Raw genomic sequence first — 16854 nt, 5'->3', positions numbered from 1 at the left:
ACACTTCAACCAACCCCCAAAAACAACGAACTCCACCCCTGGAGCTAAAACATTAACATTGACTTAGAAAACTAACAAACCCCAACCCACAACAAACATCAACCAAATTTTACTTACAACACTTCGGTGACTTGTTACTCCCTCAGCGACACCAGGGGCACCTGCCCTCCCCTCAGTGAGGCTCATATTCCCTCAGTGACCCTCACATCCCCTCAGCATGACTAGGGGCACCCACCTCTCCCTCAGCGTTCATTCTGGCCCTTACAGATTACCATTTCCTTTCAGACCTTTCTGATAATTCTGTTCTTTCATTAATTCCTTTTAACTGAGATAATCACTTTGTTCAATGATTCTCTAAAGATCCAAGATGGTTAAATATCCTAATAAGGCGGTTTTATTTCACAAATAGTATTGCATTCACAAATAAAGTATCAGTCAGTGGAAAATCATCAGACAGATGGTTTACTCTGAGATAATATTTAATAACCCTAGAAAAAGAGAGAAGAGCCCTGATCACTGACTTCCTCTGGAGTAAAATTCCCCATGCTCGGGGTTTTGCAATAGTTGATATTCTCCTTTGATTGTAGGTGCAGCCTCAGGAAAGGAAATTATTCTCTAATTTTCCTCCCCTTTATCAAAAGCTTCCCGTCTTCATGACAAAAGTATAATAGATGCAGACTCAGATTTAGAAATTGGTATGTACCTTCCCCTCAGTGTTAGGACCCTCTATTCATCTGCAGAATGAAGAGTTCTCTGAGCTTTTAATGTAGGTCAGGCTCAGCTCTTCACGGTGTATTCAACCAAAAGGCAGCCATTAAGCTTCCCTTTAAAACACTCTCCTTTCCCAAGCCAGGAGCCCTGGAATAGCGCTGTAATTATAAACTGCACGTTCCAAAATTAGCAGGTGGTAAAGGTGAAAGAGGATAGAAGCACAACACACCCCTGGCTCATCATTTGTTGAGTGAGGTCCAGCACAGATGGGAAAACTAAGAAGCACTTTGTGCTTTGAGCTGACTCAACAAAATGCAGGGAAAGGGCAATTCTCACTGCCCAGCGAGCAGAGCTCCCACTCCAAAGGCAAAGATGCTCCTCCTGCATCAGTGTGGAACTCTGGTGGCTGCAGCTGATGAGGGACCTCTGCAGATCCCTGCAGGGAGAGACGGCATCAGGTGTTCAGACAGCCCAAGTGTCTGGCAGAGACTTAAGCAATGATTTCATAGAAACAATAAGAATTCTGTACCTTGGAAATAGGGCAGAACATAATTTATGTTCAGTACCTCCAACACCTGAAGTATGAAGAATTGGGATTTAATAAAACAGTAAAATAAGCAACTTCAAAAGTGATTAGGATGGCAGCAGGATTGCAGGAGAGAAGAACTCAGGGGTGGGACAGATACAGACAGATTTCTGGAGGTACTAATAGGCTTTTACAGACAGAAGCACCACCTTTGTTCTTTCTTCTTTTTGAGTTTGTTGGAAGTTTGTTAATTTATCTTTTCACTTGAGGCCTCTCTGCCAGTAGTACAGAAACCAGAGTTTCTTGGGAAGGGGTGTCAGCAGCTGGGTGTGTTTAATTAATTCTTGTCCTGAGCTGCTCTGTGCTGTTGCAGTGTGCCCTGTAGGATGTACCAGTGTCCCCTGAGAGACAATTGCATTGCAGTGATGATTATCCACATATCTGGGTCTTGTGTTTGGATTTATGTTGGAAAAGAAACCTTCCAACATCTTTTTTGCTTTGTCAAAATTACCTCCAGTCAATCTTCTGAGCAATCATGAAAAACTTTAAGAATCTTGTTTTTTGGTTTTTTTTTTAAGTGAGGCTCCAAATTTAAAATTTAATCCTTTTGATAGGGAGCCTTCCCACCTTGCAGGAAGGTTAATGATTAGACTGGGATCACCAGGTGTTTGTGAATCCATAGTAACTAATTTACTGTCACTAGCAATAAGGAACTTGCTGCTCCAGAAAAAAGAGATGCTCAGCTGCACATTTGAGCATTGCTGCCTCATGCCTGGAGGCCCCAAAGTTTGGGATGTGGAAGCAGAGTGTGTTTGATTAATGATGGCTGGGTGGAGCTCACCTGGTGGCTCTCAAAGCTGCAATCCCACCATTATCTCCTGGTTCATGTCAGGCATCAAATGCAGGGTTGCTAACTGTGACTGTCCAGGCCAGACTTTATCTGTGCTGGGAGATGCTGGTCCCATTCAGATCGTGTCAGCCTGCAGTGAGAATTATTGCATCACTTGAGCAGCTCTTGTGGGCATTCTGAGTGGGATGTGCAGAAGTTATGCACCCAAGTTTGAGCCAGTCACCTCAGGCTGCCTTAATGCCCCCAAAAATCTCCAGAGTGTGATTTTTGTGACCTGTTCTAGACACCCCCATCTTGGGATAAGACAAATTGCTCTCTGGGGGTACCTGTTTCTCTCTGCTGATAATAAACAGAGCTGAGGGTGCCTGCCTCAGATCCTGGGCAGGTGGTGACTAAATTAGAACAAATGGATCACACCTTTGCTGTCATTGATGATGAGTAAAACAGGATGAGCCTCTTCATTTGTGTGGTGGGGAGAAGGCAAGTAGGAATTGATAATTAATGTGGCTCCATGTACAATGAAAGAGCTTCAGTGCTGTCAAATAAAAAGGTGAGGGATTTATTTCACTTAACAGTGTGGGTAAGATTTCCTGATCAGCACTAGCCTATCTGAAGGTGAAAAGTAATAATTAAAGGCAGAAAAGGTAAGAAAAGGCACAATCTTGCCTAAAGACTTCATTTGTCTCCCAAAGCACCCATCAGTCATGTGTGAAGGGAGCCCCTTAAGCTCTCTGATAACCAAAATTGATTATTATAATTATTTATACTTATCTGGGGTTCTTTTCACAAAACTTTTAAACCTCTTCAAGAATGGGAGTGAATGTTGTTGTCCTCGATATACAGAGGGTAAAACTGAGGTATGGTGTGACTACAATGTGTCAGAGATTATATGATTAATCTGAAGGTGAAATGGCAGTTCAAATATTTTAAACTCTGTCATTAGACCCAAGCACCAACTCATGCTGCTTTTATTTTTCTTCTCTCTATATTGTCAAATGCAAAATATGAACTTGCTCCTGTGGCTTTTTTAATGGTATTTTGGAATGGCCTCCAAACTTTTTAGAGGCCCAAATTTGTGTTGCTTGTGTTTGTTTGTTTTGTTGTTGTTTTGTTTTGTTTGGTGTGTTGTTGTTTCTTTTGGTTGTTTTTTTGTTTTTGTTTTTTGTTGTGTAGGCCAAGAAACAAATTCAGCTTTAATTGTCATAGGAGCTGCTAGAGAAGACAATCTCAGTGTCATCAGTTCTCTACAGAGAAAGCAATGTGGAGCTGCTCTGAGGTGCAGCTATATTGTGAGCAGGGAGAAAAAGTTACAGAAAAAAAATATACTTGGGTTATTTTATCTTTTGATTCTTTAAAAAATAATCTAGCCACTTTTTATAAATATGAGTTCCAAGATGAATTTTGGTACCTTTTTCTGCTTGTGTTGCAAACAGGACACCTTGATAAGCGTGATTCCTAGAGCTGAAGGGAGACACCACAGCCAGACAAGGTGTGCAACCACCTGACTTATTTCTTCAACCACCTGATTTATTTCTAGTACAATTAGAACAAACAGCCCTTTCCTTTTTAATAAAGATAAAGCACCTAGGTGGGATTTCAGGGAAAAAAAAAAAAAAAAAAAAAAAAAAGGGAAAAAAAAAGGCATCAACACTCATTTGATCATTGTCAAACACAGTTATAATTTGTGACAGAGTGTGCCAAAGGAAGAAAACTTGGGTGGATGGCTTTCTGTATCTAGAAGAGGTAATCAGTTCTAATGAGTAGGTGGCTACTTTGCATCATTTTTTTTTCCTTTTGCAGATTATATGTGTCAGTTCAGAGTGCCTGCAGTTGCCTCTGGCTGGGTTGGGGATCACAGGCCCCCTGGGCTGGGTTTGGTGAGTTTTTCTCCAAGGCCAGCAGTGAACACTACTACACTCCACCTGAGTTCAGCTCAGAGCTCATCTCAAAACATGGGGAGCTGAGGAGATTTTTGTTTCATATTCATCACTGTTTTTCTCTTATGATTTTTTTTTCACTTTAAACAGTTTAAAAATCACGAGGAGGTGAGCAAAGAACCTGCTGTGCCCCTGGATTCTGCATTTACCACTTTGCTAAAGAGAGCCTATGAGAGAGGAAGCAATACCCTACTGGAAGGTGGTGTTCAGACAAAATTGGCTTCCTGGCTCCCACCTGACCAGCTTTTGTTGGGAGTAAAGCATGTGCTGTTATACCTGAAATCCACAGTGGAGAACTTCAGCAGGGTAAGAGCAATATTGTAATAATATTGTGGTTATGTTTGATTTATTTTCATGTAGAAGGTAGACTTAGCTGTTCAAACTTAGGTTCCAGTTCTGCAGCCCTTTTTTCTGTACTTGTCTCTGAGCCTACACAGTACAAAACTGCATGTAATTTGTAAGCAAATGTAAGTTCTTATTATTGAGGAGCCTTGGATTTACTTTGCATGGGTTACCTTGCTGATCAGTGTGAATGCAAATAAACTCAAGATTTTAATCCAGCTCCTGGGTCTCCCTAAGAAGCCTTTGCAGAGAGTAAAATTCACTGGCCTGTGTACCTCCAAATGTCACAGCATAAATGAAATTCTATCACTATTTTTTTGGCAACCTGAGACTTCTCTTAGCATCAGGTTTCTATTAAGGGAAGTGGTCCCTTCCCCCAGAAGAGGTTGTAATCTAAGTAATTCTTAGTTAACTCCTATTCCTGTTGTATAATTACCCTTCTGCTCCCATCCTCCTCTTTTCTTCACTTCCAAGATGTCTTTATTTTCATAGCTTGGTAAAACTTTGGGTCCTCAACTTGTTGAGCTCTGTGTGGACCTGCTGAGCATCTTGTTGTGCTGGGACAATGAAATAAAGCTGGAGCAGCAGCAGAAACAGGAGGAGCATCAGGTTGATGGGATCTCTTCATGGATGAGGAGCCTCTGATGACAGAAGTGTCTTCAAATGACAAGGTACCAAATCCCTGCATACAGAGGCACATGTTAGTAAACTTGGGTTTGGCTGATTCTCTGGGGAATAGTTTTGCTGATCAGAGAGTTGTTGTCAAGCTCTTGGAGGAGAACTTAGGAACGTAGAGCGTGAGGTTGCTAAACTACTGTCTGGAGATGTGAGCCAGCTGCATCACCCACAGTCCCACCCCTGAGCTGGAACACGGTCAGGAGAGTCTCAAATCAGATCACCTTTTCAGGAAAAATGCATTCCCTCAGCCCTGTGTAAAGCCTTATTGAAAATTAGGTACCTGAGGAGGGAATTTTTTCTCCTTTCATCTGTTCTGTGAATTTGTGGTGATTAGAGTGTGTTGATGAACCCCAGAATACTCAGTTTTCCTCTGCAGATGAGCTCAGACACGTCCAGAGTGTTCAGTATAACAGCATAAATCCCACAGCATAAATGTTGGGAGAATGATATTTATGTGCTTGTAATTCATTAATATTTTTTATCCTCTGGCCAGCTAGTAGACAATTTCATGTTCAATAATTGTAACTGACAAGCTGTGGAAAATAGGCAGATGAATGAGTATATTTTTTACCCAGCACTGTGATTATCCATTCAGTGATGCTGGTACCTCTGTTTGTTACAGACCCTGGAGGATGCACTCACCTTGATTTTCAGACATCCTGCACTGGAGAGCTGGTTCCTGGCGTTGGAGCTGCGCTCTATTCCTCAGCCTGGTCTGAACCCTGTCACTGTGAAGCTCCTGTCAGCTCACCTCCATTCTGGGGTGCTCCAGCTGCTGAAAACGAGAGATCACAGACACGTCTTGTCCAAGTATTTCAAAGCCATCACCAAAAGTGTCCTGGAAGAGCTGCAGACTGGGGGGAAGGACCAAAGCCAGGTCTATCCCAGGAAGTCTCACCAGCTGCAGGCTCTGGAGGAGCTGCACATGTACATGACTGCAGCTCAGCTGAAGGAGATCACTTTAACCATGCTGCAACTTCCTGAGATGGGCTTGGCTTCTCAGAAATCTGAAAAATCCCCTAAAATAGGGAAGCAGTTAAGCTTCTATGGACAAATTTTGGTACAGCTCTTTACAGACAGTCCTTGTTTTTGCAGATGGTGTTGAGGTGCAGGCTCACTGCCTTGCCCAGTGCTCACTCACCTCACTGGCCATTGTGGCCATGCTGATCCAGCACTCCAGGACTCACCTGCTGCAATTGGAGCTCTGGTGTCTGAGCAGTGCCACTGGGAAGTACCTGAGGAAGCACATGGAGAGCTTTCTTCCACTGGTTCATGTGCATTTGCAGTGCAGAGACCTGTATGGATTCAGCCGACCTTCCGCAGGTAAAGGCACCACTGAGCCCTGCCTGATGCAGGAGGCCATTCCCTCTTCAGGATCTGCTGGCCTTAAGGGCTGGCCATGTTCACACCACAGATAAAGGTGATAAGACCTAGATGTCTGACCTCTAGTGACTGTCTTGGAAGTACCTCTGCAGCACTAACAGCTGTTCTGAGGCTTGCCTGCTAGACTGAAGCCAAGTGCTCTTACAGTTACTGCTGCCCAGATTTTTCTTTTGAAGCCCTTATTTAATGCTTGGTGAATGTGGAATTCTGTCTTTGTGCTTCTCCTGATTTAGTACAGGAGGTAAAACCTTTTGCTCAGGCAAGGATAGAAGAGTGTCTGGAACGTGCAATGTCACAACCAGATGGTTTTTGCAGAAACTGAGCTTTCACTTTTACAGAGTCCAAAAATTTTCTTTCTAAAACAAATCTCCAGCTGTGGGCTGGCTACAGTAATGCTCTCCTAAACTGGCAGTCCAGAACTTTCTAAACCTACAGCAGCATTACAGCTATGGACAAGTGTGTTAAATTCTCTACCAGCAAATGATGAGTTAGGATTCAACTGGATAGAACAGGATCACTTGAATTCCATTTCTCTTGTTGTCCAGAAATGTAAATAGGAATAAAGGAAATGGGCTGCCTGGGGCTGTAGCTCTACCTGCAAGGTCAAGCAGTGATAAGACCTTGTCAGCACCCTGGGTAAAGAAGTGAGCCTCTCTGGAGCACTTCTCCCTAACAGATTAGCAGCTGCTGTAGCATCGTTTCCTACAAACTGAGTAGTCTGGGCCTGGATTAGAAAGTGATGTGGGGTTAGTGTGTTGTTGATTAACATCTGCAGCTGGTGGAACCTGTGCCCTCTGCTGTCCCAGCAGTTGTCTCGGCTGTCACGCCTGTCCTGAGGAAAGGCCTGTGGAAGGAGCTGGGATTCAGGACGCTGGAGCGTCCCACGAGGCCTCCGTGAAACTGCAAATCCTTTCTAAGCTGTTGCCACCTTTGGAAAGCAAAGGGCTGCACAGTCTAATGGACCAGCTTCCTGCTGCTCTTTCTCTCTCCCTCTGTTTCTCTAACTCTATTTCCCTCTATTTCTCTCCCCCTCTGTTCCTTTAACTCTCTTTCCCTCTATTTCTTTTTCTCCCCTTCTGTTTCTCTATTTCATATTTCTATTCTCATATATATAATTTATATTCATACACTATATATTATATTCGCATTATTTATAAATTTAATATAAATTTGTTACTTCTATTTGTATTTTATATTTATATAAATATATTTTTATTTTTCTATTATTTTTATTTTATATTTAGATTATCTATTTAGAAACCCTTCTCTAACCACATAAAACCAATAAAACATTTATTTTAAACTATATCTAGGTATTTTTTACACTTCTGTTTTTCCTGTATTCTACACCCAGCCCTCCCTGTGAATGCCTCAGCATGCCCCCCCATTCCCCACTCACCTGCTCCTTCACGGCAGCGTGGCTCCCTCTCCTCGGGACCTTGGGGTGCCCCAAAGGACACGGGAGCCCCCGAGTCTCCAGCCCCTGTCCCCCTCAGCCTTTTTTCCTCACCCCCCAAAGAAGGCACAGAACGACTCCAGCTGCCCCAGGCAGGAGCAGGGCACTTTATTCCAACCCTTCCCACGGTCCATCCCCCTAGAAAGGGACAGAGCTGTGCCAAGGCTCCGTCCTGTCTGTACAAAATCCTGGGCAGTGTTTCCAGCAGCAGGGGCTGGAGGCATCAAGGGCTGCCTTTTGAGCCTTGTTCTTCCCTTGGGTTTTACAGAGGGAGACTGACTCTACCCTTAAGGATCCAATGTTTATTTTGAACACTGATCCCACAGCTGGACAGTTCAGGTAACGGGTTAGAGTCAGTTCTTGGACCCAACGCAGATTTTTTTCCCAAAGCCCAAAGACCTTGGGCTCCTCTCGCTCAGTCCTGGGGGTCCTCGGGGCTCTTGGTGCCCCTCCAGCATCTCCTTGTAGCAGCGCTTGATAAAACCGACCTGGGGAGGGAAATTTTGGGGGGAAAAAGTGAAAAAAAAAAAAAAAAAAAAGTTCAAAATGAAAGAAATCCGTCCCCAAAAAAAAAAAAAAAAGGAAAAAAAAAATCCTAAAAGAACTGAAAATAAGCAAGAAAAACCCTGACCAAAACAATAAAAGGCCAAAAACAAGGAAAAAGAAACAAAGAAACCACCCAAACCCAAAAACACCAGAAAAACCCCAAACCCCCCAAAAAACCCCCCAAAACTGCCCCCAAAAACCAACCGCTCAAAAAACCCCGCCAAAGAATCCTCAAAAAATCCCAAAAAACTAAAAAAAACCTTTTAAAAATTTCTAAAAAATACCCTAAAGCAACCTTTAAATCCCTCCAAAGCGCACCAAAACCCCTTTAAAAACCACAAAAAAATCCCAAACAACAAAAAAACAAAACAAAAGCCCCAAAATTCCACTTTAAGACCCCCACAAAACCTTCAAAACCCCACAAAATAAAAAAAAACTTAAAATACCCTCAAACCCCTCCAAAACAAAAAAAAAGCCCCCCAAAATCCCAAAAAAAACTAAAAAAAATTCCCAAAAAACTTTTTAAAATCCCTAAAAAATACCCTAAAACAACCTTAAAGACCCTCTAAAAAAGCTCCAAAAGTCTCTTAAAAACCCCTTTATAAAAACCCTAAAAAGGACTTCAAAAAGCCCCAAAATTCCCCTTTAAAACCCTTAAAAAATTCCTTTGCAACCCCTTCTTAGTTCAGGAAGAACACTTTGATTCAGTCTGATTAAACAAAAATGGAAGGTTTGGAAGACTATCCCTGAAGAACAGAGCCACAGTGATAATAAAGGACTTTTCCATGTTCACAACCCTCTTAGCAGTTCCCTACTGGGTAGCATCACTTCCTTGATGGCCTGATTCCATTTTTCACACTTTTTTTTTCTCAGGAAGAAAACATTTTTCCTACTCTTTAAGTATTTAGCCCATGTCTTCTCTGTTTTCCAGAAGTTTCATTCTCTAGAAAAACATTCCTGCTGACTTGCAGGAGTCACCTATGGGTGTTATTGCAAATGTACACATATATTTTTGATTTCTGACTCTGAAATGTATTTAAAGCATTTTAAGCCTTCTTTGATGACCCTGTTGCTTATAGAAATTGCCACTGTATTCTGTGGAGGTTTCTGGCACTAAGTGAAGAAACTGTTCGACTTTTATACATGGTGAGAGGGAACCTTGGCCCGTGAGTAGGGTGTTTCCTCCTTGGCAGTGTGCATCCCCTTAGGCTGAGGCGTCCTTTATTTACATTGAAAAAGCACAAAAGAAATGTGCCTCAGGATTGTAACAATGGTATCTTGCTGCCCATCTTGTGGAGCTTTTGACTAATTCCTAGAGGAGATATTAGGGTGGGTGAATTCCCTTAGGAGCTCTCTGTGCATTTTGTCTTTCACTGTGGGTGACCACCTCCTTTCAAGGGCAAACAAACTTGGCTGTCTTCCTGACTCACAGCTGCTTTTATTCCTAAGTTTTCTTTGGAAGAGAGATGAGCAGCTGGAACACTGAGCTTGGATGTTGCTGCTCTGCTGGAGAGAGGGGAGTGGGGTGTGGGGGGAGTGAATAACTCTCCAGGCAGTGAGGGGCTGCAGCTCTTAGTCGGTTCCAAGCCATCTGTCAGGTGCAGCCTGGAGCAAGGGTGAGTCTGGGTGGCCATCAATACTCCGTGGCTTGCCAGTGAGGAACTGCTGTATGGAGGTAGAAGGGAGGGAGGGGTCAGTTTTGCTAATGGGGAGGTGATAAGGGCACTGGATCCCTCCTGTCTTGCCATCAGAAGTGACTTTCCATCTTCTTGTCAGAGCAATCATTCCCTGTCCAGTTAAGGCTAAGCTTCATTTGTGGATATTGATGCTGTTCTGCGTTTCACTAGAAAACTGGTATTTGTTCTTTCCTTTGGGTTATATTCTACTTGTGTATGAATTCAGCTGTGTAACTGTATTCAAGCGTGCAGCCAGTCTGGACACCTCTGTTTTCTTTTGATTCCTTAGGCAGTAGCAACTGGTTGATGCAGAATCCTATTCCAAGTGGCACTGATTTATATACTTTTAGTAAGATGCCTGTGCTGAGATGCAGCACAGCAGGATAGCAGCCGTGGGTTTTGAGAAGGGTTTGGGGACAAGAGGCTGCAGGGCCAGGAGAGCAGGGGTCATTTCAGCAGGAGAAGACTGTCTTAGTTATATTGGTGCATGTTGGGCATCGGTGAGTGCAATGGGAGTGTTCTGAGACTGCAACAGCAGCCTTTAATGCATTGAGAATTAAAAGCATTATGTAGAAAGTGGGGGAAAACAACAAAGATTTAAAGAGTGTCTAAGTGACTAACGTAAGTAGATGCTATAAAAGCTTAATCAGGGAATAATAATTGGTAATATTGAATGATATATCCTTAGACAAAATATTCCTGGTTTGTTTTATGCTTGAGCACTTGGGCTTTTTTGGGACTGGCTTTGCATTTAGACATTGCCTGATACATGGTGTGTGTGACTTTGTTACTCAGTTTTGTTTTGACAGTCTGAAGGCTTATGTGGATTTCACTATCAAACTTGCTGTTTTGCAAAGAATTCCACAGTACTCTGACAATTGAAGCTGGTAGGGATAGCAAAATGTTGTCCAAAGAAAATGGCTTTATAAGCATATTCACACCACCACTGTAATTTCTATGTTTACATTCTTGCCTGCTTACAGCCAGAGTGAAATAGTTAAGTGTTTATTTATGAGCAGTGTTTAATAGGTTTGAGAGTGAAACACTACGGCAAAAGATGAGGCAGGTGCACAACTTGTTTAGGTCTTGTCTCCAGCTTATCTTTTTCAGCTTGAAACATCAGGCATTTTTCAAACAGATATTTCAGAGAGAGATTGTGAGGCACAGAGTGGAGCCCAGCATATAAAATATCAAGTTCACAATCTGTGGCCACTCATTTGATGGATGTTTTGATTCCAGTGATCAGATATTATGCAAACTATGAGAGGAGAAAAGAGATTTTATGGGATATGGAAGACACGGGAAAAGCTGATGCCACAGAGATTTATGCTAGTTCTCTAAGTCTTTAATTCTGTAGAAGTATAATCCAACAAACTCAAGAGTCTTTCTTGGTGAGTGAATATGCATTGGATGCATATTCAGATTTATATGCAGATTTATTCTGGATTAAAAAAAAATTACTCAGATCAGTTTTGATTAGAACTGTACTTCATACTATTAGAATGTGATAGATGCATTTGTATGATGTGAAAGTTCACAGTTATGTTTAGTTCTCTCCTCTCAGCAATTTATAACCTGAGCCTTAGTCACCTACCCAATCTCCAGCCCCTTTCAGGATATATAAATAAATATAGTGTAATACACAAGGAGTAAAATTTATGATCATTGATTGATGTCACTCATGTCTCATTCTTGTGATGCTGAAAAGAGGGTAAAGAAAACAATTTCTTAAAACATGCACAATCTTGATTCTTTCTGTAGGTATGTAACAGCAGTACTCAAACTTGTTACCTAATATGATGATTAATGAAGAAAGTGAGATTTTCACCTCTAGATTGAAACTAGCTCCTGTGTGGAAAACCTGTGCAAAGCATTTTGAGTCCTGAGAGTCAGACAGAAGTGTTATTTCTTGGGCTGGTGAGTCCCTGAGACGCATTTTGTGTCCACTACGACACAGGTAGAGGGCTCATTCACTAATGGTATTTTAAAATGCTCCATATTCTGAGGGCTAAGTAGCTCAGCTTCTTCAGTGCTGGACTGACAATCAATCACAGGCTGCTTAAATTTTAGCACAATTCCCCTAGTGGAAGCAAGTCCCAGTCTGACTCCTTCCAAAGGGACTGCTTAATGAATGACTGATTCTTCTTGAAAAAAAAAGTGGCCTGCCCCTGTTGGGAGTGTAAATAATAATATGCACGTTCTGGGTTTAATGCTATTTTAATCCTATTGAATAGCACTTAATTTAAAATGGACTCAAACTATCTAAATTCACATGTGTAATGATTCATTTATTACAACTCAAATTATTTTGATACATCCCAGTATATTAATCCCTTCAGAAAAGCAGAATAATAAATGTCACTAGCTGTTCTGCAGCAGATCCCAAGTTACCTGTGCTGTAATTATTTATATTAAGGATATTGTAAAAGAACCTATAAGAAACAGCTTCGCTGTGTCTAATGCAGGATCAAAGAGAGTCTTTTAAGGTGGAGAGGAAAACACTGTTAAACACTGTTATAGTAGGGACAGATCTAAGATTCCTTATTTGAATAATTTAATCTATTTTGTATTTTAAATGCATTTCTAGGAAATAGTGACTTTATGATTGTTATTCAAGTCAGCCCTATTGTTTGGATTAAAATGCATTTGAATTTGTTCTTTTTATCCAGATGTTTTAGAATTCAAGGAGACAGTTTCTTGCACAATGAACAGCAGTTTTAACGATTGTTTTATCATCGCTGTCTCGTTCTTTAGTGAGCTTTTGATGACATGACTTTTAGGCATGTATGATTCAGAGTTTGAGACTTTGTTAAGAGTTTGATTTGAAGATAGCTTTTAGTTAGAGAAATAATTCTTAACTGAATCTAATAAAGGGTAAATAGTTTTCACAGCAATTTTAGCTGGAAAGCAATTTATCTAAACTTTTTGGGAAAACTAGAGAATCCAGATTTTTGTTCCTAAACTGAAACTTAGTTTAAATGGTGGATTTCAGGTCTAAGCTTGAGTCTGGTTCTGGGGCCTTGCACAGCTCCACAGAAATATTATGTTTTTCAGTGTGGGACTTTTTCTGAGTGTGGAAAAGTAGAGATCACAGTAGGATGATTGGAATAGCTGTTGTCACATCCCGTAGAAACATTCTGTTTCATGTGACTTCAACTATTGTTCTGTGTGGAGCAAGGAGATGTGTCGTTCCTAACCACAGCTTTTTGCTCATTGCATTGCAAAAGCAGTGCAGAGCTGTCCCTTTCCTGTGTGATAACAAACTTAGGCAACAAAATTACTAAATCTTGTACCTTGGAACAAAACCCCTACCATACCTGCCAAACTATATTTGTAAATGAGCTTGTTGACTCACATCCAGCATAAATCTAGAGAGTGAAGATGGCAGCTACTGAAGATGTAGTGCATTGCAGGAAAAGGATTTTATTTCAGGTATCAATATATTACCTTTCAAATACTGAAAGCCATTCAGTAAAATCCAGACTTTCTAATAACTAATCCCATTGTAGCTAAATGGAAGATTTGTCAGACTAGTGTTTAAAACTCTCATCGAGAGACTTTTTTACTTGAAAAATAGGTAATAGGTTTAATAGAAATTGAAACTATTAATTCCAAATTTACTGTTCAGTAAAATACATTTTATGTTTCATTAATATTGTGTGCTTTCTTAGTTTCAGCCTAAGCTTTAAACAGTGAAATCAATTTCTTTCCTCAACTCTATTCGTCATGAGAAAATATAAATTCTGTCTTTTATGGAGCTGTCATAGTTCCCAAGAAATATTAGACCCTAGGGCCCACTACTCCATTTAAAACATTCTTCATGTTCATACAATCTTTTTTTATAACAATTCTTTTGCTTGTTTGATGACTTTTACTCTTCCCCTTCTCTTTTGGTGAAATTTAATATTATATCCTTATTCTGATTGGTTTTTTTTTCCTTTTTTTTTTTTTAACACAACTTTAAAAAAACATAGTAAAAAGCAGAGATTTAGGATTTTTAGTTTTTTTAAAGGGAATATAGCAATGATTATCACATTGTATTCTTAATTTTCCTCTTTTGTTTTTTTGTTTGCTTGCATATTCTCAAGCTATGTAAGGCTCAATTCTCAAGTAATATTTACATCCCTGAAAAAGCCAAGAAATACATACTGGGGTTTAAAAAAGTGCACAGAGGCACTTATTTTTTTTCTTACATGTTCTGAAAGTTCTAGTCATGCTGTTTGCAGAGCTGATGAAGTAATGATTAAATGTTTATTAGTAATTAATTAATTATTAAAGAAATGTATTTATTTAATTTTTTTCCTTTACAGCCCACTCTTTTCCTGGCTCATTCGCTCAGGACTGTGCTTGTGTCCAGGCTTACTATAGCTAGATCCTCCTTCTCTGAGGGGCCTAAGTGCAGAACAGCAGGAGGGAGGGAGCAGAGCTGTGCTGTCAAGGAAATATTGGGGGGGGAGAGCAACTGAAGGAAGTTTCTCAAGATGCTCTGGCTGATGAATTAACTAATGTAGCTCAGAATAAAAGTTGACTTGGAGTCTCAGGTGTTGGTGGTGTGGTTTTTTTTACCAATTTTTTTTCTCTTTAATTTTAGTTTGAACGGTTCATACCAAATGCAGATGAGATTCCTGTCAACTAACTCTAGTTATCTTTAAGTTAAGTGCTCATTTTCACCTAATTGTCTAGACACTCTCTATCATCAGTGAAGAAATGGAGGCACTTCAGGGGTGATTAATGCCATCCTAAAATAGGTGCCTAAGCTGGGATGAATTGGAAGTAGCTGTCTTCCTCCACCAAATAGCAGGAGAGCACTGACAACTGGTTAGACAAAGAGGAGCTAAAGACAGGTGAGACGGTCCCCCTCTTCTCTCCCTCTCTCAGTGGTTTCACTGATTTAGGATACGAGCTACATTTTTCAGTATTTGTGGGATAGTTTGACTGCGTGGAATAGATGCTGGTATCAAATCCACCAGATTCAAGAGTGCACAAGGCAGAAATTAATGTACACAGTTCCACTGGTCCTGTGCATGGGCAGCCTGTGCTTTGTTGGGGTTTGTCAAATGGCAGCTGAAAAAACAAAAGCTGGTGCATAAAGCATTGCTCATATTCCAGGCTGGGATCAGCCTAGAGGTCAGCAGCCACCCACAGGGAAGGCTGTTTGGTTACTGCTCTGTATAAACAATGTCACAGTGACACTTCAAAGCTGTCCTCTCACTTTCTCATTTGTTTTCTGGAACGTAAATATTCTAACTGAATAACAAATTAGGCACACAGTGTGTGTGCAACGTAACTCAAAAGTAACTGGAATGGAAAGCATTTCAAGCTGGCAGAAATATTAGACAAGTTTAATGCCATATAGATGGTTTTCTCAATAAAATTCTGAATTAATATCCATTAGAGCATTAATGAAGGTTGAAACTTTCCTCAATAAAGAGAGTAATCAGTAATATTTTTACAGTAAGAATCTTGAGCAGTAATTTTTATTCCCATGCATTTTTTGTGAAATGAAATTAATATGCCATTTAACATTAAATTTAGCAAAAAAGTTTTTACTTCAACGTATGCTTTGTAACAGAACCAAACCAACTGAAGGCAGTTATTAAACTTTCATTTGCCTCTCCAGAACGAAGGTTCTGCTTAATGCTTTTCATAATTGGACAATAATATTTTTCAGATGGCAGTGAACCCTTCATGAGGAAGTGGGGACAAAACAGCCATTTCTGTGATAGATGATGTCACCTCTATGAAAATTTGCTTAAAATTTAAAGGAATTTAAAGGTTTTTAAGCCTGCAGTGATTCTGGGCTGAGATAGAGGAAAATAACACTGTCAGACTCTCATTAAGGTCTGCCCATCTCTGAAATATTTTCCCTGGATTTTGGTAGCAATTGTAAGTATGCCAGTAGAAAAAATTACTGAGTTTTAGTTCTTGAACTACTCGTTTTTTTTCTCTTCCCTTCGTTATTCTAGTTCAGGGAAAGGAGCACCCAAGGACTGGAGTTTCTGCTAGATTTTTATCAGAGCTTTCTCTTATTCATATTTAAAAGCACTTATACTCATTATGTTTACATTTTACTGATACCATCTTAACATAAGAACTGCAAATCTTTAGAATTCCCTGCTCAATAGGCACAGGAGTCTATGCTGCAAGACCACATTTCCTTGCTTGCTGTATGTTATAGTGGAAACAGACCAGTCACTTAACTGCATAATTGTGTGATTATGGTGCACAATGCTGTGCCTTTTTTCCTCTAGTTTTTCCTTCAACTGTACGAAACAAGATGCTGTAGATGTTTCAAAACCAGAAGATTCTTCTGTTTTACTTTCATTAGGACATAACTTCTGCTAGCATTCTGATATTTATTGTTCTTTAATAAAGGAGGGTTCTTTCTCTTACCAAACCGTGACTATAAAGACATACACATCATGGGTTATCTTTTTTCATCCTTTTAATAATAATAATATTAATAATAGTAGTAAAAACCTTGTTGCAATTACTTTTCCATTTATTACGATAGATTTTTACAAAGGAATTTAACAAGCAGATTTCCGGAGTTGAAAGAACAGCCTATGCATGACGAACACAAACCACACACCCGCACACACGCACAGAAAACAAGGCACCGGTAAGACCGTACAGACAATCGGTGCCCGGGAGGCTGTGGATGCATTAGAAGCCGAGCTCGTAGCGCCAGCAGCCCTTCGGCAGCCAGGCCCGGCAGCCCTCGGCACTAGGCCCGGCTCCCCTCAGCA

At 40.6% G+C, this 16854-nt stretch overlaps 1 protein-coding gene and 1 long non-coding RNA gene across 4 annotated transcripts; one reads left to right on the top strand and one right to left on the bottom strand.

Annotated features, from left to right (window-relative positions):
- Positions 1-371: 371 nt before the first annotated feature.
- On the bottom strand, positions 372-5776 carry LOC130254378 (uncharacterized). The gene is made up of 3 exons (XR_008840696.1): positions 5687-5776; positions 4803-5048; positions 372-2622 (listed from the first exon to the last, which is right to left on the bottom strand). It is a non-coding gene; the product is annotated as an uncharacterized LOC130254378 (long non-coding RNA).
- On the top strand, positions 2614-7520 carry LOC130254377 (nucleolar pre-ribosomal-associated protein 1-like). 3 transcript variants are annotated; one of them, XR_008840695.1, is made up of 4 exons: positions 2614-3576; positions 4115-5037; positions 5667-6367; positions 7237-7520. XR_008840695.1 is itself a non-coding variant. In XM_056493834.1 (2 exons), exons 1-2 carry the CDS (start codon positions 4993-4995, stop codon positions 6147-6149), a joined length of 528 nt encoding a protein of 175 aa, XP_056349809.1. In that variant the 5' UTR covers positions 4984-4992. The 3 variants fall into 3 exon arrangements, 1 of the variants encoding a protein (XP_056349809.1); XR_008840694.1 differs by having other exon boundaries at positions 2614-3675; XM_056493834.1 differs by lacking the exons at positions 2614-3576; positions 7237-7520 and having other exon boundaries at positions 4984-5037; positions 5667-6149.
- Positions 7521-16854: the final 9334 nt, after the last annotated feature.

This window comes from Oenanthe melanoleuca, chromosome 5 (assembly GCF_029582105.1).
Source record: "Oenanthe melanoleuca isolate GR-GAL-2019-014 chromosome 5, OMel1.0, whole genome shotgun sequence".
Classification (NCBI taxonomy): domain Eukaryota; kingdom Metazoa; phylum Chordata; class Aves; order Passeriformes; family Muscicapidae; genus Oenanthe; species Oenanthe melanoleuca.
Note: the sequence above shows the minus strand (reverse complement) of the source record. Positions and strands in the feature narration are given on the sequence as shown.